At 36.3% G+C, this 26,990-nt stretch overlaps 1 protein-coding gene across 1 annotated transcript; it reads left to right on the top strand.

Annotated features, from left to right (window-relative positions):
* The first annotated feature begins 271 nt into the window (after window positions 1-271).
* Window positions 272-26,990, top strand: LOC131189329 (cytochrome P450 27C1). Its single transcript, XM_058165459.1, has 9 exons — window positions 272-706; window positions 9,030-9,220; window positions 10,835-11,034; window positions 12,022-12,231; window positions 14,054-14,217; window positions 17,708-17,874; window positions 19,555-19,633; window positions 21,818-22,021; window positions 24,736-26,990. The coding sequence occupies exons 1-9, from the start codon at window positions 365-367 to the stop codon at window positions 24,850-24,852; spliced, it is 1,674 nt and encodes a 557-aa protein (XP_058021442.1). The 5' UTR covers window positions 272-364; the 3' UTR covers window positions 24,853-26,990.

The raw sequence follows: 26,990 nt of genomic DNA, 5'->3' as shown, positions 1-26,990 counted from the left end.
ATTTTAGTATTGACACATAAAAACCAAGTAAACTGCAAAAAATAGACATGTAACTCAATTTCTTTTGCCAAACCAATGTAAAGTAGAAGCCCCAAAGTTGGCAATGTAAAATAATGTATTTAAGTATGGCACTTATCCGACCTAAATGAAACAAAATACATCATCGGCTTTTTCCCTTGAAGTCTCAGACCACCCCGCCTTTTTCAGCCTCCGGGGAGGGAGTCTTTAATAATGGCCTGTGTAAACTGATGCTCAGGCAGAGTTTGGAGAAGCGCTGCTTGACTAGCAATCAAACAGAGAAGCTCAGTCTAAATGAAAATCAGTTTGTGAGGATTAGCAAAAGTTTTGTCTAACTTAAAAGAAAATGTCGTTTCTCTCCAAAGCTTTGAAAATGGATTGCAAACAGGTGATTGAAGCTCAAAGGAACTGTATTTATAGTGTTGTTTTTGGCCATAAGTTTCACCAGCTGCCCAAACTTTCAGGCAGCACTTCCTTGAAGATGCAAAATAATGCAGCTGCAGCAACAGAGGACAAAGAAGAGGAGATGGTGGAAACTTCAGAGGAAGCCATGGGACTTCTCAAACCCAGCCAGCATCCAAGCCACCGAAGAGTAAAAAGTCTGAAAGAAATGCCAGGACCCAAGACTTTCTCTAATCTCATGGAATTTTTCTGTAAGGATGGTTTTGCCCGCATTCATGAAATCCAGGTACAATTTAATGAAAAGCAATGGTTGAGATTGATTAGATTTGCTTTTTGTTGCACAAAGCAATTCTTAAACTTAACTTAATTTTCTCCTTAGGCCATGGCATCTTAATGCTAGAGTTTTGCTATTAAAATAAGTATTTCCTACTTTCCATCTACCATCTATTCTGGGTTTCCTATTGTCTGCTTGTGATGAAAGGTTTTTTTTTTTATTCTGAAGAAATACTTTAGGTTCTGATTTTATTAACTAAAAACATATATTGCAGTGGAGTGGCATAAATTGTGGGGTTGAGGAATAGGAGACTGTTAACCCCTATACTTAAGGTATCTGCAGCCTTTGAATTGTAGTCAGATTAATATTAGCATGTTTACATGTGCATGTTCTTTTACTTACAGCCGGGCTGCAGAAAAAGGAGTGAAGAAATGATTCAATGAATGTTTTAGTTTAAAGCTGCATCCATTTCAATGGGAGTTAGTTCCAAGTAGATATACACTTGGATTTTTTATTTTAATTGGCTCAAGATGAAGAGTATTTCTGCACCGAGATATCTTTTCCGTTTGAAATTGAACTAAATTGACCAAAATACTCTCAGCTGGTTTTCCAAACTGGTTGCAAAAGCGTCTGGGTACAAGTCGCATTGCTGGGCTTTGCCCTCAGAGCCAACAGCAACCTATTTCCACAGACTTTTCATTTTGTATTTTTATTTATTTTCGCCAAGCATGTATTTTATGACAGATACGAGTGTAAACATAATTATAAATACATGAAAAGGATGCGAATAAAAGAAAACATTAGGACAGGGACGGTAGGCACGTCGGTGCGCTTATGCACCCTTGATTTAATCCATCCAGCCCCTCTCTTTCTCTCGGGCCAAGAGACCATTTTGTCCTCTTAAGCTTATTCGGTATACCACGCTATTAAAATCTGCTGCTCGTTGTATACCTGCTAGATTATTTCACTTGGACGATTTGGGGAGGGGGAGGGGGAGAAAGAGACAGAGAAAGAGCAGCAGCAGCATGAGTTGCCGGCTAAGGAGTTAACAGCCTCTTTAGCAGAAGGCCGGCATTGTGAAGCCCTCCCATTTTTCAGCCGGCTTGCCTCCCTCCACGGAGCCGCTTCGCGCGCGCCCGCGAGGTTCTAACGGTGCCAAACCCCCAGCAACGGCACATTCCCCTCACGCGGCGCTTCCAAAGGGAGGGAGGGAGGGAGGGAAGGAGAGAGGGTAGGTGGGACCGAACTAGGACTACGAAACCCGCTACTATCTTTTCCGCTCCTTCTTCCAATTTCCCTTCCTCATATTGTATTCCCTACAATCATACTGTAGTCAGTCGCTGGCGTGCGCGCGTGCGTACACGCGCGCTTTCTAGGGGATGGGTCGAATTTCAGGAGAACGGGTTAGGATTCCCCGACCGTCCTCTTTCCCCATTGGCTCCTTGATTATTATTATTTTTTTCACATTTGGCTCCATAGTCCCGCCCTCATTCCATGACAAGATGGTTGCCATGGTGCCGAGGGTGTTTTCACTCATCTAGCATTTGCGTACATAGATTCCTCCTCCACCCCCGAATCTTTGGTGCTTTTGACATCCCCATTGCTGGCAATGATAGCCTCAGTGTTTCACAACTCTTGCTAAAGATCTCATATTTCTCAACAAACATAATTATCCCACTTATGCTTTGCAGAGGTCTATAAAATAGAGGTTAGCCACTGAGGAAAAAAAATCATTTGATAAACAGGAATGGAATGTAATTAGATAAAATTGTATAAAACCATTTTTTAAATTTGAATTTAAAAAATTTTTAAGATTTTAAAAATTTAAAATTTTTAAGACTCTTTTAAGAAGACTCAGGGCGGCTTACATTGTGTTAAGCAATAGTCTTCATCCATTTGTATATTATATACAAAGTCAACTTTTTATTGCCCCCAACAATCTGGGTCCTCATTTTACCTACCTTATAAAGGATGGAAGGCTGAGTCAACCTTGGGCCTGGTGGGATTTGAACTTGCAGTAATTGCAAGCAGCTGTGTTAATAACAGACTGCTTAGTCTGCTGAGCCACCAGAGGCCCTAATTGCATCCTTACATGCCAATAATAATCACCCTTCCAGCAGGGGCCATGTTTTGCATACTGAGCTTTGGTGAAGGGAGACTCTGGCCACCACATAAGAGAAGCCCAGCTGCATCATGGAGAAAGAAAGGTTGTGTCGTGTCCCACTCCTCCGCTGACGGCCGGGTCAGGGAAATCCGAATCAGGCTTGCCTCTGCAGCTCTGCCCAAAGTCCTAGCAAAGTCCTCAGAGCAGGCAGGAGACCAGTAAGTGACTTCAGCAAGATAAGTTCGACTTTTGCCTGACTCAGAGACTGCCAGAAAGCAGATCCTTTATATAGGCCATGGGGTGTGGCTCCATGACTCAGCACTCATTAAGGCCTGCCCCTCCCTTCCTTCTGTTGCCTCCGCCTATCCAATCTTCTGATGCGAGGGTCACTCCAATCAGCTGTTGGTAATAAACCCTCCTCAGGCTCACATGCTGTGGAGGAGGGGGAGGGGTCTAGCTGCTCCGTTTGCCTGAGCATGGAGTCAGGGCTGGGGCCGGGAGGTGCTCCTTCTTCTGCAGTTTGTCTGGGCATGGAGCCAGGACTGGGGCCGGGAGGCATACATTCCTCCGTGTTCGGGAGCAGATAAGAAGGCCCCGGCTGCTCTGAGCGCGGGCAAGACACAACAGGTTGTAAGAAGGCCCAGGCTGGGACAGTAATGGCACATGGTGCTGCAAGTAGGGCGGGGCAGAGGGCATCTGGCAGCAGTGGGTAGCCAAAATAATGGAGATGGTGGGGGAATTTAAGAAGAAGCAGTCCCGTACACTAACAAGGCTTGTGGCTGGGTGGGATCAAGATAGGAATGGCTTGGATTGGGCTGGGACCTCAACTATTGACTAGTAAAATTTGGTAAATGACAGCAATTAGGCTGCCAAGGATTGCAATAGATACGTGATGTGGTCATATGACATTGGGGACGAAAAATTCAGCCTCAGTTAATATTAACCTCAGAAACACTGCTGTGAGATGGATGGCTCCATAAGTCATAAATACGATTTTACAATATCTCAATCACCTAGTCTTCCTTTCACTACCCACTGAGGGACTCCTCTCCAAGGAGAGGGGGTCAAAGTATTCTCCAAAGCACCAGAGGGCAGGACAAGAAACCATGGATGGAAACTGATCAAAGAGAGAAGCAACCTGGAATTAAGGAGAAGCTTCTTAACAGTGATAACAATTAACCAATGGAACAGCTGGCCTTCAGACATTGTGGGTGCTTCATCACCGGAGATTTTTAAGATGAGACTGGACAGTCACTTGTCTGAAATGGTATAGGATCTCCTGCTTGAGCAGGGGGTTGGACTAGAAGACCTCCAAGGTTCCTTCCAGCTCTTTTCTGTTCTTACTCTTCCAGTTTGCTTTCTTTTCAGCTCAAACAAGAGCAGGTACCTTGAGATTGCTGGAGATACATCTGTGGTCAGCAATTGGGAGTTTATTCATCTCTCTCTCTTAGTGAGATAACAATTTATAGGGATTGTGGATGAGTGAATAATTCACAGTAAATGACAAAAGAATCCATTGTTAACCTAGATAAGTTTTGCTTCACCATTTTTATGCACATACCTTTCACTCTCATATACCAAATCCTCAAAAGGCGATTGCCCAAGGAGAGAAAATGGCAAAAACTGCAGCTTCAGATGGTAGATATAAACAGTATTTCCAATCAACTTCTGGTCAAGCCTTTTATAACAGTTCTCTTTCTAGTTCAGCTGTTGATATTGATAAAGTCCATTTCAGCTAGGTTTTGTTTTCTACTTGATAAACAATTTCTTATTTTGGATTGATTTCTAGTTCTATCTTTTTTATCTCAGGTTACTATAGATCTTGCATGTCCATATTATTTAAAGAGCTTTGTTCTTTGTTAGCTTTCTTGCTTTGGTTGCTTCCCCCCTTCCCCCAGTATTCCCAATATTCTTCCCTGATTGTTAAAGACAGTCCACAATATTATCCATAACAATATCCTTATTCAAGAAGCTGCTTGTGGTTCAGTAGGATATCTTGCAATGATAGGTAGAAACTTCTTCAAAGACTACAATAACCAAACATATTGAATCCATTTGTTTAATATGTAGATGATGATAGTTGAGCACCACACTCAAAGTAGCAAAATTTAATCAGATATGAATTGGTCCATCTTTTAACTATATTCTCCACATTTCACTTCACATAACTTTGAAAAACTGTTGGCAAGCTTCTTTTTTTTTACTACTTAGTCATGTCCAAAAAAATATTTTGAGCAATTGCTAATTGGAAAAGTTACAAAGATGCCAAACCACCTTTCCTCCACTGCATTTAACTGCTCTCAGGAACTAATGGTGAAGGATAGCATGTCAGCATTTTGAGCTATAGTAATTAGATGCTGCTGCGGCAACTGGGATAAAGGAGATAATCAAACAAATTGGCTGTTGAACTTCAAGTGGGGGCAATTGCCAAATTCAGGAGCTAGGAGGCAAGATGAGACAATAGTTTCTGGGAAAATAGGCTGGCCAGAGGTCTACGTGGATTCAATTATGTAAAGGAAACAATAGCTTTCCTCTTATGTCTAAAAACTGCAATAGAACAAAAAGAGAAAAAATGACTCAAATTTTCAAAACTAGGAAGTGTTATATGATGAAATAGATCAAAGCTTTTTTTGAATTAGCAGACAACTCTGCTTGGTTGTATATTTGTGATTTTAAAAGATGCCTAATCAAATGTAACCAATCTTTTCAAATTTGTTGGTACAACTTTACATCTAAATAGAGAAAATGTTGTTCAACTGTTTATAAGAAGCTGCTGAAAGTGGTATTAAGCAAGAACAACTCTGCGCAATAATGTTTAGCTTTTTTTTTTTTTTGCTGAAAAGTCTTTCATAAATTAGTATGCCTAACTTTTTAATATAATTCTATTTGTGTGCAGTGGATAAAAAAAAATCTGAACCCTGAACTTAAATGATAGTTTGATATACAAAATGTTCTCTACATTATAACATATGTGAAAGGCAGAGGGAATTTAGTGGTTTCACAATGAGAGTTCTGTTTGTCGTAACCTGACTCCAACATTAAGTCAGGGTGTAACATCTATGGCTGGAACTTTGTTGGTTAAAGTGGCACAACATTGCTTCAGAGGAGCTGTATTCTTCATTGATTGGATTATGAAAACATAATGGTTTTCCTTGCTTCTACCCACCCAAGTCTGTATATCTGTGTCCAAAATATTATGTAAGGCCAAAAAGGAAAGCTTATGTTTTAAAAAACAGATTCTAAACTAACAGATTCTGCAGCCTGAATAAATTTGAAAGAGTCTGATCTAAGCTGACAGGCTATAAAAAACCAAAGCCCATACTAAAATCTTAAAGGGCAGATCAGGAATGCCATCTGAAGCTACAGTCTGGTTGATTTGCAATGTCACAATCTTGTTAACTAATTTGTCCATATGGCCCAACACTCATAATTTTACAATCAGTTGTTCAATGCCCAGGAAAGCCCACAGATGTTTGTGGTTAATGAAGCAGGCAAAAGACTTTGTCCTATACGTATACTGTCAGTTTTTATTGCGTCCAGCCCAAGATTTGGGGCCAAGAAATACTAGTTTCAAAAAACTATCCCCTCTCAGGCCATTAGAAGGCTATACTATTTATCTCATCAAACCACTAATGGCATTCTCCCACATAATAAGACCTTTTTGCATCCGTCAACCTGTTGATTTCAGTAAATAGCTGTGACTCAAACACCAATGCCTAGGTCTCATGCAGCATACATGAGACACTTTTTGGATGACCGCCATTTGAATTACGGTAATAAAAGGAAATTAGGGACAGTATAATTTTAAAGATAGTCCTCAACTTACAACCATTCATTTAATGACCTTTCAATTTATGATGGTGCTGAAAATAATGACTTATGACCGTATAATGATCATACTTAAGACTGTCACAGTGTCCCCATAGTCACATGAGGAAAATTTGGCCACTTGGCAACTAGCATGTATTTACAATAGTTGCAGTTCCAGTGTGTGTGTGTGTGTGTGTGTGTGATGATCATTTGCAACCTTCCCAGGTAGCAACAAGCAAAGTCAATGGGAGAAGCCAGATTTTCTTAATGATGATGGCAAAAAAGTTCCTAAAATCAGGTGTGACTTACTTAACTGTATCGCTTAGCAATAGGTTCCAGTCTCAATTATGGTCATAAGTCGAGAATAACATGTACATTAGTTGGATTTGCACACTTCAATAGGATAGTTAGTGGCTCAGTGCATGGTGTGAACCTAGCCTCTGAAATTAATTTATATTTCATGTTTTGTGTGTTCCTTTATGGAGTTCAAATTGATATTTATTCCGACATCTCAAAGATTGAGTTTGTTCAGTATAAATTCCTAAGAAATATTGTTCAAATGCTTTGGTGTGTACTTGGTGTTTTCATATGGAACATTATATATATATATAGTGCGTGTGTGTATGCACACACATTGGTTACTGCATGGACTAATCCCTGCAGTTTACATGGAAAAGTTTTTTTTCCTGAAATAGTTTGCCATTACCTCCTTCCAATGGCTGAGAGAGATTGACAGGCCCAAAGTTACCCAGGCCCGAAGGCTGGTTTTATGTCTAAAGCAGGACCCTAACTCATGGTCTGCTGGTTTCTAGACTGATGTCATAGCCACATAACTAGCTGTCTTCAAATTTTGATTAAGTCTTGATATTTTCCTTGTAGGCTGGGTCTATGTATATTTGTTAAACCTTTTTATTTCAAAATGGAAAAAAGGACTGGAGCAGAAGTTATTACAGCTTCTGTCCTGGTACACTAATGACAGCGATGTACTTCATCAGGAAGAACCTCAGATAACAAATATTTGATATGGAGCATTAAATTGAACATAGCTTAATTCTTGCCAATGTCTCCAAAGAGATGTCTCTAGAAGGAAGGCTGCAGAAAATCCCATACCATAAATACCTTGGCCACTGCAACGTATTTGTATATTTCACATATTTGTTGAAAAAGTAGTCCTCAACTTGTAACCATTTGTTCAGTGACCGTTCGAAGTTAGGACAATGCTGGGAAAATAGACATGACCATTAACCATATTTACAGCTATTGCAGTGCCTTCATGATCATGTGATCAGGCATGTGTCAGCTGACTTGTTCCTATGACTGGAGCAGTGTTTTAACCCTTGTCTATCTGCCCCCAGTCTATGCTGCTTTGGCCACCCTACACCCTGCTTGATGGGAGAAAAGCAGCTCTAGAACTGCATAACTCTGAGGCTTTTTGGCATATCCCTGGAAGCCTCAGCCACCCCCGCTTGCTCCAGCGATCAGCAGCCAGCATAAGTTTGGCAGCTGCCTTGTCTCCCACTTCCCCACATCATGTTTTTTACCAAAGGCTTTCGAAAGAAAGTCTAGCCTTACAAAGGCAGCACCAGCCTCCAGAAAATGGCACTAGGTTTTCAAAGACTCATGAAGCCACATAGGGGAAATGTTCACCAGAGAAGCTGGGACTGAAAAGTAGACAGCAAAGGCAGCGAAGCACTTCTGCTTCTGCCACAGCAGCTGAATGCAAAAGGCATAAGATAGGTGCAGGGAACTAAGGCAGAAGGTAGCTGGATAAACAAATGCTGCTTGGTGCTTCAAAGGTGCTGTGGTTTGGCATCACGCTTCTAGGGCAGACTGAGGAGCCAGGTGTGAGCTGGAGAAGCTGGAGCAAGGTAGCATGGTGGCCATGAGTCTGAAAAGGGGACAGGTTAAGGCATCAAGGTGGTTCTTCAGCTACCACAGCTGGGTGCAAAAGGCAAGAAGTTAGTATGGGAAACTGGGAAGAGAAAGATTCCAGGTTAATAAATGCTTCCTGGGGCAGGTTGTGGCAATTGCAGCTTCCTGGGATCTGGCAAAGAGCCCCAGAGTCATGCAGTTCTGGGACTACTTGCTGTTTGACAAAACAGGGTGCAAGGCCAAAGGGCAGAGATGGGCAACTTATAAGATCATATTACAAAAAAGTGACTCTGGGCAAGCATATAAGACAGTAAAAAAGGTACCCAGTAATTATTATTAGAAGGAGAAGCTGACTTTAACTTTGAAATGAAAATGTGGGCAATATCTTGGAATCACGAGCAGCAAATAAATATAATTCCTTTGAAAATTATTGCTGTTATTTTTAATTGCAGTTTGATATTATAATGCATGTTAGAATTCAGAGCTCTATAAAAATGTCACTATTGCCAGGAGGGATGAGTAATATATTCTTTTTTCTCCCCTTCATAGCAGAAACATGTACAGGAATATGGAAAAATTTTCAAGTCTCACTTTGGTCCCAAACTAGTTGTGTCCATTGCAGATAAAGACATGGTGGCTCAGGTTCTACGGGAAGAAGGTTGCATGCCACAAAGAGCTGACATGGATTCCTGGCAGGAATACAGAGCTTTACGGGCACGAGCTACAGGACTTATATCGGCGTGAGTACACTCACATTTTTTGGTGGTATTGTCAAACCATATTCTAACTTTATATTCTTCTTAAGCCTAGTGATACAACTGTTCTCAATTAAAGTATTTTATTAAAGAGAATCTACTTATAACGTGATTATATCGCCAGGGATTGGGTATTGGTAAATGCCTATGGGGAATAATTAATCAAAATAAGAGTTTTTGATGCAGTGTGGTTTTTCAAATGAAAGCCAGTCCCTTCATGAGTCATAGTACTTTTCTGTTTCCAGAGGATAAAATTGTGGCAGCTAAGTATTTTATAAAGTAAGAACCAGAATGTGCTTTAGAAAATATCAGCAAAATTTTAATGAAACTCTATGTAGTAACACAAAGATCCTAATTCTGTAATTCCAGAAATGGAACATTCAGTTTATTTTGGTTAACCACAGAGTCATTTGTTGTTAAAACTGCAGTTATAGTTTAGTCACCCTACAGACATTTAAGGCATATTAAAACCAGTAGCATATAAGCACAGATAACTTCTAGGATTATTCATAATAAACAGGCAAATTTAGTTAAATTTAAAAAATCAGCACTTCCTATTTTATTATTATTATAAAAAAGAATTCTGGTCAAATTAACTTTCAGTGATTTTAGTCAAAAGAAGACTAAAAGAAAACTAAAAGATGTTCTTCCCCCTCCCCCCAAATATGTGAATGGGAAATCACAGGGATCAGCACAGTTGAACTGCAATGGATGAGCCTTTCCAGGAAAACCTTAATTACTCTTCTTTACTCTTCTAAAGCTCTGTACTTCTTTTATGATTGATTAAATAGTTTAAAAAACATTTTATTACTTTTATTCTCAATCTACTTTTTATAATTTTCTATTGTGGACTTCAGTCGAAACCTTTGACAGTTTTTCCCCCATATGCTACAGTTTTTAGTAACAGAGTCAATGATACTTCACACAATGATCAGAGGCAGCTTCCCATTTTCCAAACCAAAAAAGAGCTACTGATATTTCCCCTTATCTTTCTTTCAGAAAAAAAAATGATCAGGCCCTGGACTCAGATGAAGATTTTGCAGATTATCTAGTAATGTAGCATTACTCCCAAGAATATATATGTCACCATCAGCTTCTGGATCAACTTGTGGTTTTGTAGGCTACACGCAGTTTCCAATAATCCTATAGTAGTCCCAAAAGTACACCAAATTGTGATGTTGAAACTCAGTAGCAACCTCTTGCATATGCCTTCCAAATCTCATTACATTACTAGTATAAGTGGAAGAGATGTGTTTCTTTACCTGACAAAATTCATAACTTAAGGGTAGACGTATTCCAATAAAATGACAATAATAAAATTTAATGTTTAACATAAATGTTTAATAAAGCATTTTATACATTAGTCTAATAATTTTTGTACAAATATTACCCCCCAGAAACAGTTTAAAACACGGGTCTCCAACCTTGGTCCCTTTAAGACTTGTAGACTTTAACTTCTAGAGTCCCTCAGCCAGCAAAGCTTGGAGACCCCTGGTTTAAAGTATGGTATATTTCTATCTCTGAAAATTTTGATTTTGTTTTTGAACAAAAATTGTTCAAAAAGTGATCTAGATTATCCTTATTTGTTATTTCTTCTAGAGAAGGGGAACAATGGCTAAAAATGAGACGTGTACTAAGACAAAAGATGGTAAAGCCCAGTGATGTTGCAATTTTCTCCAGAGGAATTAATGAAGTTATTTCAGATTTAATTAAGAGAATCCGTATTCTTAGAAATGAAGAAGAAGATGGGGAAACTGTGACAGACATTAATAGTCTTTTTTTCAAATATTCAATGGAAGGTAAGAGTCATCATTTTTTAAAGAAGGAATAAAAGCTTAAACCATGTGATTATATCAGAGATTATTACCAATTAAAGTCACTGCTACAACATTCAAACAAGTGATGGAATATTCTACAAATCAAGGGTAGGCAATCTAGAGGTTGTTAGAGGTTGTCATTTTCATAAGCCCTTGCCAATAGCCATAGTTATGAGAGATTCTAAAGAAAAATAATTAACAGATGGCAGAATCTAACAAATGGCTGTTCAGTATGGGTTGCAAACAGCTCAAGATGGAGAGATCCAAACCTTTCAACAAGAACACACCTTAATAATAAGTTCATTAAAAAAAGAATGTTGGAGATATACAGGTAGTCCTTGACTTATGACTGGTCATGCAGCAACAATTCAAAGTCATGAGAGATCCCCCCGCCAAAAGCTACATACAATCTGGTCAGTAAATTAGTGCTGCAGCATCCCTGCGGTTTTCGCCTTTACGACTGACTACAGAGACGTTGCAGGGTCCCATCTATCTGTTTGGGTCTGTTTCCCACCCTACTGGGTCCTACGTTCTCCTTACTTGCCTTTTGTAGATCTCCAAAATTCTGGAGTTTGGGTTAGGGAAAGAGGGCAGGCTGCTGCATTGCTGGTCCACGTGGTGTCATTTTCCAGAAAGTGGCTGTCATTTTCCAAGCAACCACATGGAATTCTGGTCACTTGGAAAGTGGTGAGCGCCATGCTACACTCCCTAACTTGAGCTCTGCAGCATACCACAGCCTTTTGCAGTGTTCCACTGCAGTACAGGAGGCTGTGGCACTCAGGTTAGAGAAGTATAACAAGCTGTTTGTTATTGGGTTGTGCAGCATGATTCTGAAAGCAGTCACCATTTTCTGAGCAACTACACTGGAAGTACCAGAACTCACCCTTATCTATTCCTGTTGCATGGTATTGTTTTGTACATTATTTTGCAAAGAAAAACAATAAATTCTGCATTACTTTGCCCTTACAGGAGTTGCAACTGTTTTGTATGAGTGTCGATTGGGTTGCCTGGAAAATCACATTCCCAAGAATACACTGGAATATATTGAAGCATTGGAGTTGATGTTTAGCAGTTTCAAATCTACTATGTATGCAGGAGCTATTCCCAAGTGGCTTCGTCCAATTATTCCAAAGCCTTGGAGAGAATTCTGTAAATCGTGGGATGGACTCTTTAAATTTAGTAAGTGTTCTTGTTTTTTAAGATTGAAATTCAAATATCATTTATGTTAGCTAAAGAAAGTCAAAGTGTAACTGTTCAGGCAACCTGAAATACTGAATCTAATTATGAATATTAATTTTCTTAAATTATATCTAAAATTGAAATTAAAGGAGCCAGATGTTCTGCCCTAATTGTAAACATATTTACTACAGTAACAATCAAAATACCATATTCTAATTATGTTGGAAAAAAGTAAGAATTTGACTAATAATGCATGAATATATTATTATTTGTATAGTTATGATTGTAAAGTTCATACTTTACAAACCCACTCTCAGCCTTTCTTGTAATATAAGTAACCTTTATCCTTGGGTTTTTTTTAACAAGCAGAAAATAATTTCCCAATCTTTCTCCATTATTCTTTTTTTCTTTTTTTCTATTCGGACCTCATGCATGGTTTCTTCTTTCCTGCATACTGATTCTTTTTTCTTTCTTTCTGGTGTGTGTTTCCAATCAGGTTGGAAAAATTATATTTAGTATTAATGTTTAAATAATCTGAAGTGGTTTTTTTCAATGTCATAGCAAACTCTGTAGAGGGAGCTGAAAATGGAGGTGCAGTGCATACTCGAATAGGCAAAACTTTTCTTCATAGAGTATTTTAAAACACAAAAGTAAAAAAAAGTCTCCTTTTTTGGCCTCCATAAAGAGAGTGGCACTTTTTTTTTGAGAGCGGATGATTGGATTTACTTTAGGTTTTAAGGAACCCTTTACTTCTTAAAATTCCTTTCATGTTTCTTTGCTAACATTCAGAGTATGGATGTTGCCATACCACATAATGCCTGTTGAAGTGCAATGTTGCAACAATGTCAACTATTAAGTTACTAATATGCTAAAAATGGGAGGAATAAAAACTTTTTAATCCACTAAAAATGCAATAATTTAAGATGGCTGCATAATATAAAAATACAATTAGGCATTTGAAGGAATATACAACATCTGTGCTAAGTAGCTCTCTAATCCAAATTGGGAAATGCCTTGCCAAAGAATATTTCTTTTGTTCATGCATAAAGCATATAATCTTTATATGAAAAGGCCTTTTATGGTCAAGTTGCATGGGAAAATAGATATTTTTGAGTTTTAGGGTTCCAAACTATTTTGGTCTTTAAAGATAAGTACAAGAATTTTGAATTAAGTTCAGTAGCGTGTCAGATAGCACAGCTTAGTTTGACTAGAATGATAATAGTAATCTACATTCTGGTACCTTTAGAATGGATTACTATCATATTTTGATTTTAAACAATATCATTGGACTCATTTGCTAGCCTCAATTGCATACAGATAGTCCTCAACTTCCGACTACAATTGAACCCAAAATTTCTGTTGCTAAGCAAGACATTATTGAATTTTGCCCCATTTTAAGACATTTATTGTCAGAATTAAGTGAATCACTGAAGTTGTTAAATTAGCAACATGGTTGTTAAGTGAATCTGGCTTCTCCACTGACTATTTAGTACTTGCAAGTTCTTGAATCTTATCAGAATAGAAAGTATCTCAAAGGTGCTATTCCAAAAACAACTGAAATTTCTTGGGGTTTTTTCCTTGAAAATGTTACACATCTTATCCAATAAACTTTTTCAGTTCTGGATAATTGAGAATCTCCATAGACAGAAAATAAATTACTTTCCAGGATTGAAGATAGTAAGACATTTAACATTTTTAAAACAATTGAAGGTAAATATATTTTTAAAAACCCTACTTTATAAACAAGAGAGAACAGCATACGAAATTAGTTTTCAAATTTTGATAAGCATTCTTTGTTTTTTCTTCTCTTTTAATCACTAAGGTCAAATTCATGTTGACAATAAAATAAATGAAATAAAGTCCCTTTTAGATCAAGGAAAAAAGATAGAAGGTGGATTACTCACAACTCTACTTAGGAGAAAAGAGCTTACAATAGAAGAAATTTATGCCAATATGACTGAAATGCTTTTGGCAGGTGTTGACACAGTAAGTTCATTATTTATATCCTATGTTTCTGGATATCCATGCCCCAAAGTGTCTTATATACAACATAAATAAAAATGCAATAAAATTATTTTAAAACAAATATTTTACCTTTTAATATTAAATTTCTTTTATATTTAAGTAAGTGGATAAATTAGGGCAGTATTTTACATAGTAAAGTTTGGGTCTTCTATTTTCATTATTTTTGCTTTTTAATGCACACATGAATGGATTGTAATAAATAATTTTCACTGACATGGCACACTTTGGGTAGCCTGTTTCTCTGAAGTTCAAGGTGTACACACACACACACACAAACACACACACACACACACACATCGTATCATATGTATGTAGAAAGAGATTCTTAAAAATTCAACTGTATATGGGAGGTTTCCATGCAAACCAGGATTTAACAGTATACTGTTTTTATCAGAATATTTCTACTAACAAATATAGGCACAAAAGCATTTTAGTCTATTTTTATTTTAATGAAAGGACGCTATAAACTCCAAAAAAATATTTTTAAAACAATTGAAGGTAAATATATTTTTAAAAACCCTACTTTATAAACAAGAGATAACAGCATACGAAATTAGTTTTCAAATTTTGATAAGCATTCTTTGTTTTTTCTTCTCTTTTAATCACTAAGGTCAAATTCATGTTGACAATAAAATAAATGAAATAAAGTCCCTTTTAGATCAAGGAAAAAAGATAGAAGGTGGATTACTCACAACTCTACTTAGGAGAAAAGAGCTTACAATAGAAGAAATTTATGCCAATATGACTGAAATGCTTTTGGCAGGTGTTGACACAGTAAGTTCATTATTTATATCCTATGTTTCTGGATATCCATGCCCCAAAGTGTCTTATATACAACATAAATAAAAATGCAATAAAATTATTTTAAAACAAATATTTTACCTTTTAATATTAAATTTCTTTTATATTTAAGTAAGTGGATAAATTAGGGCAGTATTTTACATAGTAAAGTTTGGGTCTTCTATTTTCATTATTTTTAATGCACACATGAATGGATTGTAATAAATAATTTTCACTGACATGGCACACTTTGGGTAGCCTGTTTCTCTGAAGTTCAAGGTGTACACACACACACAAACACAAACACACACACACACACACACACACACACACATCGTATCATATGTATGTAGAAAGAGATTCTTAAAAATTCAACTGTATATGGGAGGTTTCCATGCAAACCAGGATTTAACAGTATACTGTTTTTATCAGAATATTTCTACTAACAAATATAGGCACAAAAGCATTTTAGTCTATTTTTATTTTAATGAAAGGACGCTATAAACTCCAAAAAATATTTTTTAAAAAACAATCCAAACAAGACATTAAAAACTGCATTAAAAAGAAACTAACACATAAAAATATATTATCGCCCCTAGCTGAATACTAATTAAAATATATTACACTAATATTAATTTCCCATCCCTTGAGAAATGGAGCCTCAAAATTTTAATCTACTAATTCTATTTGCAAGTTATTAATCTGTCATCTATATACTATATTAATGACAAAATAGTTAACAGGAAGAATAAGAATAATAAAAAGACAACATTAGAATTTGAAAACCATCTGTTAACAAACTATTATAATCAACTCACAGAAAATTTACCATGGCTTCTTATATATCTCAAATCACCCAAAAGTTAATACTGATTCATCCTGGATCAAATGTCCACATTTGTTTCTTAATACCATCTATTATCAATTGTTGTCTGGTTAAATATAATAAGTCCAATCTCCAAAGTTGGTCTATCTTCCCACAAAAATCTAGATGAAATTGTTTTCCAGTTAAATGTAATAAATCCATCCCCCAATCTCCCTTCTATTCTGTTAAGGAATATCAGTATTGATCACTTATCCACTCAGTGAGTTTTCTGCTGCTGTAAAAGATACATGCTTGAACTTCAGGGAGGCAGGTACAATAAGTTCTAAGTCTGTAAAATCCATATTTCTTTAGGATAGTAACAATTTTGAAGAAGGGGTGAAGGATCCGAGAAGAAATAAGTATTATTTAGATCACAGTAAATTCTTACATAGTGCAAAATTGAATTTTTGTGAGAGAATATTGTAAAATGCTGTGAAAAGATGTCTCTTTTTTCCCCTTTCATGAGATGGAGAAAAAAAATTGAAATGCCATTGTAAACGTCATCCTAAGAATATGACATGTGTTTTGATAGCTATTAAAAGCATACACAAAACTTGAAATACAAATCAATATTTCTGGGGCTGAATTAAAACCCAAAACCGAAAGCATTTAATTGTATTATTAAGAGAAATGGAAATTGGAACAATGAATGGAAGATGGAAGAATAGAAAAAGAGAAATGTCAATTACTTTAGCAGTAGTGTATGGCATTATATTTAATATAGGTAAAGATGTTTTGATGAAAATGTACTTGGAATACTGAGCACCAATTCTGATCACCATAGAACTGTTGATATTGTAATTGTAGACGCTTCAAAAAGGACACTGGAAAGTCGAGAAAGTTGCAGAAACAGACAATTGAGATGATTAGGGATTAGCTGATGCAAATGTGTTCCAATATCTCAGGGGTTGCTACAAAGAAGAGGGAGTCAAGCTACTCTCCAAAGCACCTGAGGGTAGGACATGAAGCAATGGGTGGAAATTAATAAAGGAGAGAAGCAACTAAGAACTAAGGAGAAATTTCCTGACAGTTAGAAGAGTTAATCAGTGGAACAACTTGCCTCCAGAAGTTGTGAATGCTCAACATTGGAAGTTTTTAAGATGATGTTGGTTAATCATTTGTCTGAAGCAGTGTAGGGTTTCCTGCCTAAGCAGGGGGTTGGACTAGAAGACCTCCAAGGCAGTGGTGAAATCTGAACTGGTTTGCTACTGGTTCGCTGGCTGCGCACACACATGCCCAGTTCACACCAAATGTGCGCTATGTGCATATGCACACTACCTGCCAAAAGGAGGCTTGGGAAGGTAAGTAGAACAGAGGGGAGAATCAGCTGTGGTGCACGATCTTGGAAACCTTTTAAAAAAACTTTTGTAAAGCATTTTTTTACTACCTATTCACCCGAACCAGTAGTAAAAAAATGCTTAAAAAGTAAAAAAAAAAGTTCCAACAATCAACTGAACGATGCGCTATCATCAGAATATTTTTGTATACAGTTTTTGTACACCCTTTGTACACTTTTGTTCACATGGGCAGCCATATAAATGCTATAAAACAAGCAATTTTAAAAGGTACAATTCTATGCAAAGGGAATTAGATTCTCTGAAAATCCAACATGCAAAAGATCAGCAAAACAAACAAAGGCCATGTTGTCTGATAATCATTTGATACCATGATTGATATACAACTTGATTTGTCCGAATGTATATGATTGGTTGAAAACGAAAAATGGTCTTATTTAATGAATAATATCACATCCCCCTTCTTTCCTCGCCTCTCTTCTCTTGTCTTCCTACCCCAACCCCCTCCAAGACTTCATTCACTTTATCCTGGGCAACATATCTTTTAGCAAAGCATCCAGAAGTGCAGGATTCAATCTATAAAGAGATAGTTCATAATTTGGGAAAAGATAAAGTTCCTGATGCACACCATATTCCCAACTTGCCAATGACTAGAGCTCTTCTCAAAGAAACCTTAAGGTAAGTGTATAAAAATGTAACATGAATGAAAACGTGGATAGGGATGGGGTAAAAGAGCTAGCAATTTATTTATTCACCTTTTACACACAGTGAGAGTGAAGAGCTGTTTTGACGTGCCAACACTTGCCCACTTAAATGCCTCCCTTCTTGTTTTTTTTGTATACAGTGAGAAGACATAGAAAGGTTTCCCTTAAACTTTTGGACTAATCTCTCAAATTCTGTGTCTGAACTCAATTTATAGATTTATAGTTTGCCTCTCTGATTAAAACAAGACAGAAATAAATAATAGTTTATCTATTAATTACCAACAGGTACTAGACTACTAGACTACCCTAGAAAATGTAGTTCCATAAATTTCAAAACAATATTTTTTTAAAAAATAAAAAGGTAGATTTTACTCCACTAGTTGTTGCTGACTATGGGAGCGGTGCTCATCTCCATTTCAAGGCCATTGAGCTAGCACTGTCCAAAGACATTTCCATGGTCATGTGGCCAGCTTGATGTCACAGACTGTTGTTATGTTCCCACTGAAGTGGTATTTATTTATCTACTCATATTTGCATGCTGTGGAACTGCTAGGTTGGCAGGAGCTAGGGTGAGGATGGGAGCTTTCCAGCGATCAAGCTCAGCGTCTTAATCACTGAGCCACTGCGCTGCCCCAGTATTTTCAAAAGCTGTATTATATAATTGGATAAATTCTTCTGAAATCATCATTTTCTAGGGCAAGATGGGAAGATGAGGCCTAAAGTAAACAAACATGTAATTTCTTAAAAAATTTTATCATCTCCAGTGAATTCTATTATAGCATTAAATATTATTTTGATTTATTCTGTACAAAAATCATACCAAAAAAACCCCCTAAGCTTTACTTAGAACATTGTAGACAGTAGTCCTTTTTAGAAATATATTGTAACTGTCTTGTATGATTTCTAACTAAAAAGGATGTTTTACTGTCTTTATCATTTTATTGTGCAATATGTGCCTGATTAATTATAAAGTCACTCCATTGAACATGGTGAGAATATTTCTAGTTAAAATTGTATAGGATTTGTAATGGCATGTGAGATTGATGGGAAGAGATACTGCCTAGGAAACAATCAGACAGGAGAGGGGGGAGCCCCCAATGGCTTAAGAGTCAGAGAACAAAACTTAAGAAAGACCCACCCTAATGGATCAGGCAGTTAAAAGTGTTGGTGGGAGATTTATGTTTTCAGACTTGCAAGATTTTGTTAATATGTAGCCTTATAATAAAGTTGAATTAGTTCATCTGGTCAAGATACCTGTCTGGTTTACCTTGGATTACTGATCACATTGCATTTGTTTTTGTTTTTTTCTACATTTATTGTTACCAGGTAGGATGATGTATTTAATGGTTAAACTATAAGCACTAGTTTTAGAAGAATGACATTAAAGCTAAAAATATTCAGACATATCTTTAAAAGCTGTTTCTTACATTTGCTTCAACCAATTTATATCCTGTGAAATCAGGATTTTATTATATCTTGTTGAATTATTCAACACTTTTAGTATTTTATCTCATTCTATTAACAATTATATAATCTGAAACTCTTCACAATTTCTCTAAGATTTTTTGTGATCCTGAATAATGTAATGTATTATCATCAACATATACCCAGTAATGATACAGACACTAAATATGTAATTGACATTTACTTGTAGATTATTTCCAGTATTACCAGGAAATGGCAGAGTTACACAGAAAGATATGATTGTTGGAGGCTACTTGATACCTAAAGGGGTAAGTAGGGCAATGATTCTATCAAAAGACTGGGAAAAAATAAGCTGCAGCTTTATATTGGGTACAGTGGTACCTTGGTATTGATTGTTAATCGGTGGTGAGATGAGGAGGTGAGATGAGTATCAAAACAATTTTCTCCCATGAGGAATAATATAGTGAATTACAAGGCAGCCAACAATGACAAATTCTAGCTTGTGCATTGATTACCAAGGAAACAATGGGTACCCGGACAAAATTTTTGTGTCAGAATGCATTGAATACTAAATTTGAATACACCGAGAGTGTATGCACCAAGACAAATTCCTTGTATGTCTAATCACACTTGGCCAATAAAGAATTCAATTCTATTCTATTCTATTCTATTCTATTCTATTCTATTCTATTCTATTCTATTCTATTCTATTCTATTCTATAGTTTAAAAGCAGTTGAGTACCAAGGTACCACTTGGTATTCAAGTATGAGCTAAGAAATTATCTCAGATTTGATTCATTTAGTTTTAATATAAGATTATTACTTTAAGAACTGAAATTTTTTTTACCTCTTAATATACCTCTTACCTCTTAATACCTCTTACCAGCCTATTCTTGAATTATGATTTATTAATAGTATTCTTATGTGAAAACTCTAGAAGAAGAATTTGATTTTTTTCAGGCTTTTGAACCTGTTAATGGAATTCCTAATCAAGAATTAAAGCTCTAGAAATTCGGCTGGAAAACTATAAAAGAATGCCTGCATATTGAATATAAGTTCATTTTACATCAGTGAGATAGAAATTGGATGAGCATATTTTTCCTGTTTCACTTTTCCTAACTATTTGTTTCCCTGCTCAGTAATGAAAACACCCTGTTTCTTGTACTCTGCTGTTCTGGTCTTTTTTCTCCCTTCAAATCCCATAAAGCCTTCCTCATATTGAACCAGTGTGCTACGAGATTTTGGTTTAAATCCTGCTCAGTGATTGGTGGAAAACATCTTCTGAATTTCAATAGAATTAAAAATGTACACAGTTCTGTGGAAATACAGTTTCTTGAGGAAATATCAATTCAGCAACTTTCACAACTTATCCTTTGGAGTCAGATACGTTACATCACATTACCTTCACAATAATGGATATGCTGTTGAAATAACCATTGATGACAGTTGAACAATATCTGTCCAGACCCAACAAAGGACTTAAACATTCCTCAAATTATGACACTGAATAATGTGGAAAAAACAAATCAAAAAAGTCAGACCAGGAATAATGTAGCACCATATTAGATAAAGCAATAGAACATACTCCTTATCTTCTATTCCTAATTCTTTGCTAGGTGGGTGGACTCGTGGCAATCCTTCATGTTATGGAACTGCCATGGAAGTTGGGAAACTAAGTTAATATTCAAGATAGCTTTGCAGTCTGAGTCTGAGTTGCTGGGTAGAGAGTTTCCCCACTAATGAGAACTCACATTTTATTCCACCTTCAAAATCCAATTCTACCATCAATCCTGCTTTGCCATTTCTGTTCAATTGGATTTTGTTTTTTAAAAAAATGTTTTCTTCATAGTTGTGCTGATAGAAGAAAAAAAAAAGGTAGACTCTTGGCCAGGTGTCATTTTTGCACTCCCTGATTAATTGGAGTGAATAGTACTCAATAATGACCTTGCTCAAGGAAAGGAAAACTAGGTTATTTGCCAGCAAATGCACAAGTGTAAAAATGCTGCTTATGTTGGGGTGAGCAGCCACATGAAAGGGACCCAAATATGTCAATATGTCAATGTCAATAGTGATTTATAATCCATTGTGGACAGCAACACATTTCTAAAACAGATATTGAATTGCTAATTTGTATTGCTAATTTATTAAATCTAATTAAGATGGATCTGATGAGATAGACTTTGGTTATAAATTCCTCCTCCCACAAAATATTGAGTAAATTTTAATGTTTTTATGAGATTAAAAAATACTGGCAGGTTTAAAAACTAACTTGATAAATACAATTATTCTAATCTTTGTCATAATTACAACCGTGACTATTACAATATCTTAGCTTACTCAAGGCTATTGTGATTTTATTTGAAATAATTTTTGAAGCAATATATAACATGATAAACATTTTTGTCATACTGTTTTGATATTTGTGAAATTATAAAAAAGGACATGCACTTGGGGATTGATATATATATGCTACAATATATTTACTTTATTAGACACAATTGGCACTCTGTCATTATGCTACTTCATATCAGGAAGAGAATTTTGCCTCAGCAAAGGAGTTCCAACCTGAACGCTGGCTAAGGAAAAACAATATGGATAGGGTAGATAATTTTGGATCCATCCCTTTTGGTTATGGTATTCGAAGTTGCATAGGCAAGCGAATTGCTGAATTGGAAATTCATCTTGCACTAATACAGGTAAGCAAGTTATACCTACTAAAGCTGCTTTTGTTGAAAAAAAAATAATAATAAAATATTATGGTAAAAGGAAAAACATGCAATGAACAAGCAACTACTTTTTAAAATTCTTTAACTGTCCTACATTCCCTGAGAAAAGCATCACTCCAACCATTTGAATCAGAAAGGAAGATGTTGGCCTTCTAGCACCTTCTCTCTGTCTTCCTCTAAGCTACAGGTGGAAGAGGTTTATGGGCTGTTTTAAATGGTGACAGGGCTTGCAGATAACAAGGGTGAATAGCCACTCTGTTCAGAACTACTGCTAGTTCTCTTATGGCTTTTTTCCTTCCATTCCTCAAGATTGAGGGGAATGACTTCCCTCCTCCCCCCTCCCACTTATTGGCTGTTGTTATCTAGAATAACCTAAGAGCTATTAAACAAACATTCTCCTTGAATGTTCTGAGTCAGCAAGGTTAGGAGCCCTGATTTAGTGCTAAAGCCAGAGAAAAAAATACTCTCTACCTTGTCTTCTTAAAGGCTAGGCAGGCTTGGTGAGTCAGAGGACAACTATTTGAAGTTTTTTCTGCCCTGGTTTCTTTTTACAGTCCAAACACTTCATGTGGAAAAAGAAAAACTGAGTTTTCTTTGCTACCAACTCCAGAGAATAACTGGGCATTCCAGATGCCCTGTAGATTCCTTAGAAAAACTGGTGCTTTATATGAAGCTGCCCCTTTTAATTCTATTTGAATTTTCATGAGGATGTGGAGAAAGAATCAACTGCACCACAATTATTATTAGCAATAAGGTTAAGAACATTGTAGCTGAAGAGATGACAGATGCTATCATAGATTAGAAAAAGAAAGAAGGATCTCCCGCATCTTCCATTCACTTTCTTCATAAGTAATGAGCTACGTAAAACTATATGAAACAAAAGGGCCAGCAGGTCCTTTGGGTAAATCTAACACAACAAAAGCTACTTTCCTCTCTAAATCCTTGTATTGAAACTGTGCATCAATCTCAGAAGCATACCAAAAGAATGTGAGTTTCTAGACAACCTTTCATTAAGTGTCTGAACATTAGGTACTTGATTCTCCCTGATCCAAAAGTACAGGTTATACATGCTATCCACAGTTTCATTATTCAAGGTTTTACATATCTATGATAAAAAGAGACATGACTTTGGTATATGTGTAATTTATCTGCTACTTAACTGCAGTTTTGGCATTCGGGTGGGTTTTTTATTATTTGATATATATAGAAAATGGATGATGGGCTTCCATGCACCTAGAATGTAGTTTGTTAAGGATTAGGTAGAGTTAGGGTTAGTCTGTCTAAGAGTTGTGATGGCGCATTGGTTAGAATGCAGTACTGCAGGCTACTTCTGATGACTGCTGGCTGACTGCAATTTGGCAGTTCGAGTCTCACCAGCTTCAAGGTTGACCCAGTCTTCAATCCAGTGGTGAAATCTGAAGCTGTTTACTACCAGTTTGCTGGCTGTGCGTGTGTGCTGTGTGCGTGCATGCGCAGTGCACACTACACAAATATTATTAGAAGTTCCAATCTTAAGTAATGGTACCATAAGAACAGAACTATGCAACTTGAAATGTTATTTTTACCTGGAAATGACTTCAAGGCAGGATATATATAAGGGTCTGTCTAGTCCTTATGTAGGAAACACTATACTAGCATATGGCCTACGGTTTCTATTGAATCATCACCACATGAGCATAACAAAAAATGCATAGGAGTGCCCTTAAAATATCCAAAAAGCACTGCTGAGGGCATAGTATCCAACCTGGCTAAAGTGAAGGCTAAATGTAAGTTTAACATTCTAAAATAAGACCCTTTGGGGAGCAAATGAAAAATAATGGGAGGTCACTCCTTACTTAAACTTGTTTGAAAATATATCCAGTTTTATTGTTTAAGGGCAGCTCTAGCATTATCAAAGTCTAATGTGCACAGAATTTCCATAGAGAAGCCCAGCAACTGAATTTATCTAGGACTTTTTAAAGCTACGATATTTAAAGCTACAATATTTTAAAGCGATCTCTAAATACTAACAGGGTCAGACCTACAGGGAGTAGAATTAACTAGCCAGAAGATATGAAAAAGAAGCCATACTTTGGCATTCATCGAAACTTTGCCTGTTTCTCATCATAAAGTGACATTTTTGACACTATTGGGACCATCATCTATGGGATGAGAAGGGGATGAGGACTGTAGACTTTGGAAAGTAATCTCATTCTATTGGCATGTTCTCATTATTTGAAGTTTCATTGTCTGTGATTTTATACTGGAATGAAACCCTGCACTGGAGGAAACAGCAAACAGTTTCTCATGTGCTTTGTCTTGTCCTTCCTAGATGGCACTGTGAGTCAATCTAATACCATAATGTCTTTTTTTAACCGCTTCCTATTCTCCCCTTAGCTCACTGGTCATCATATAGCTCTAGGGGAGTTACTATATTTGTTTCAATCACATTCTTTCTCAGACAGTTAACTGTACTTTTTTAATTTTTGAAAGTTTTCTATATACATTTCTGTATAGAGCCTTTTTGTTTTTTAACAATAGATTTTTTCCCCTCTTTCTTTTTATCTTTTTCTGGCATGTTTGTTTTGATCTTTGTTTAATTAAATAAATACAATGTATAGTAGTATCATATAAGATAACTGCTATTGCCGCCTTTCTGATATTTCATTTTTATTAATCCTGTTATTATTCCATTTTTCTATTAGCTACTTCAGCACTTTGAAATAAAAAGATCTCCAAAAACTAAATCAGTTTTTGCCAAAACTCATGGATTATTGACGCCTGCAGATCCCATCAATGTGAAATTTGCTGACAGGAAATGAAAGCAGTAATTTTAAGAAGATCTCCAGTTTTAGCTTTGATGCAAAGTTCTTGAAGATTCTCTTAGCCATTATGGGATTTTCCTTCTAAGCTTTAGATGCTTTCACAGAAGCATATCTGTTTCCTGAAAAGTATTATGCATAACACAAAATTTTATATAAGTATCAAAATAATCCTTTTATATGCTCAGAATTTTGTTTATCTCTGAGAGATACAGTAAAGGCAACTAATGCATCAATTCACCATCCAGCATTTGGGCTGTGCATGTTTCAAAAATTATTTGGAAGAAGTATCTTGGACCTCCAAGAGTACCTCTCTGTTATTCATTAAAGCTTGAAAAAGGAGGGTCTGCTTTAATGAACAGAAGTGGGATGTTGTTAAATTCACACCAATTATTGTTTTTGTAGAGCTCATACATAGCCTTGTTAGACTCCTTAAGCAGTGTTCATTGTATTGCTTTTCTAGGAAACTCTTTACAAGAATCAACACATTCATTTTAGTAGCCTCAAATATATTCAAGTTAGTTACCCATCATTAAATCCTTCTCCTCAATTTAAAAATCCCCCTGTTAAAATAAGAGTTAATGGTTTATCTATACATGGTTAAATGGTAAGCAATTTACATTTTAGAATAGCTTCAGTTATTACATACCTCATGTAAAACCTCGAAAACAAGAACATTCCTTTATCCAATGGAATATATAGTATTTACCATTTTTTTGCATCTTTTCTTCAGTGTAGTCTCAGAAATTCTGTCTTGACTATGCTTTCTTTCCAAATATAAAGACATTTTAAAGAAAATTCTGAAATCTAAGCTTGTGCCTATTCAGAAGGCTGATCTTTATTCCCCGAAAAGCTTTGGAAATAACACATAATTTTGTAGACTTAAATCAGTGAGCAATAGAAATGATAAAAGAATCAATTTTTATATTTGTCCATTGACTGAAAATACAAATGTTTTTTTAAAATTTACTTTTCTTTTTAAAATAAAAATTGACGTTAGTATCCTTGCATTCTTTTTCTAATTGCTTGCTTTTATATGTTACTCTTTGTGGGGGCTACTGCCCTCTCTAGGATAGACAGATAATGACATAGTTTTTGCATATTCAAAAGACAGACACTTTCTAATTGTTTGCACAATTTATATAGCTAGTAATTACCAGAGGGTTGTATGTGAGTGATTTTATTGTGATAAGACAGATTTCAGCAAGATGATATTTATATAGTAAGTTTCATTAAATTAAACATCTTGTACTAAACCATTTTATGCCTTTTAACAAAACATTTTGCTATCAAAATGGAGCACACCTATTTAATGACACATTGATTACAGTATAGATTTAATAGGTAAAGGTTATTTAGTTCAAAATATTTATATTACTAATTTTGGACACACTTGATATTATTTTATCTGTTATCACTAATCTCAGCTTTGTACTTATTTTTCAAATGTATAAGAATATGCCCAGCTTTCTCTTTATATCACTGAATGGTTTCCAGAGAGACAGAATGGGACAATTGGTGTCAGCCAAATTACCATGCCCACTTCTTTGCAGGCCCGTCCACCACAGCCAACCCATCGCCGAAATTTATGTTTAGCAGGCCGTCTTCTCCTAGTTAAGTCACAGAGGTGTTTCTTACCGGGTGTTTCGCTGCACAAGACACTTAAATGAGCCTCCCAGGGCCAGACTGGGAGGTAGGAGAGTCCCGTGTAGTGAAATGCCTGGGAAGAATCATCCCTCAGTGATTCAGCTGGGAGAAGGAGCCGGAGAAGGACTGGCAGAAGACTATTGCTGGGAAGGAGTGCCAGCAGAGAGTTCACTGAACATAAATGCTGGTGGTGGGTTGGCTGCAGTGGGGCCCCATGGAGAAGTGGGCATGGTAATCTGGCTGATGCCAATTGTCCTAGACCCAAGAGAGAGGAGTGCAACAAAAAATTTACTTAGCTTCACTATATAAACTTGCTTTCAGCAGATTCTTTGCTTGAGGAACGAAAGAACAAGTTCTGATCTCAGTTTGGATATCATACGGACCTGAATTTAGGCTTTTGTATTAGCTTTTTTAAGACTGTAATATTTACTGGTAAAATTGTAAGTTTACTGGTATTTTGAAAATTAACTCGTATTATGTAAGCGTTTCAG

The sequence above is a fragment of the Ahaetulla prasina genome, chromosome 1, assembly GCF_028640845.1.
Source record: "Ahaetulla prasina isolate Xishuangbanna chromosome 1, ASM2864084v1, whole genome shotgun sequence".
In the NCBI taxonomy this organism is placed as follows: domain Eukaryota; kingdom Metazoa; phylum Chordata; class Lepidosauria; order Squamata; family Colubridae; genus Ahaetulla; species Ahaetulla prasina.
This window is presented reverse-complemented; position numbering and strand designations above follow the sequence as displayed.

What these genes read in the sequence shown, in the direction of transcription:
- LOC131189329 (XM_058165459.1), top strand. Translation starts at nt 365, where the DNA reads ATGTCGTTTCTCTCCAAAGCTTTGAAAATGGATTGCAAACAGGTGATT. An exon ending in CCCGCATTCATGAAATCCAG is followed by an intron (nt 707 to 9,029) that starts GTACAATTTAAT and finishes TCCCCTTCATAG; the next exon opens with CAGAAACATGTACAGGAATA. An exon ending in TTTCAAATATTCAATGGAAG is followed by an intron (nt 11,035 to 12,021) that starts GTAAGAGTCATC and finishes TTGCCCTTACAG; the next exon opens with GAGTTGCAACTGTTTTGTAT.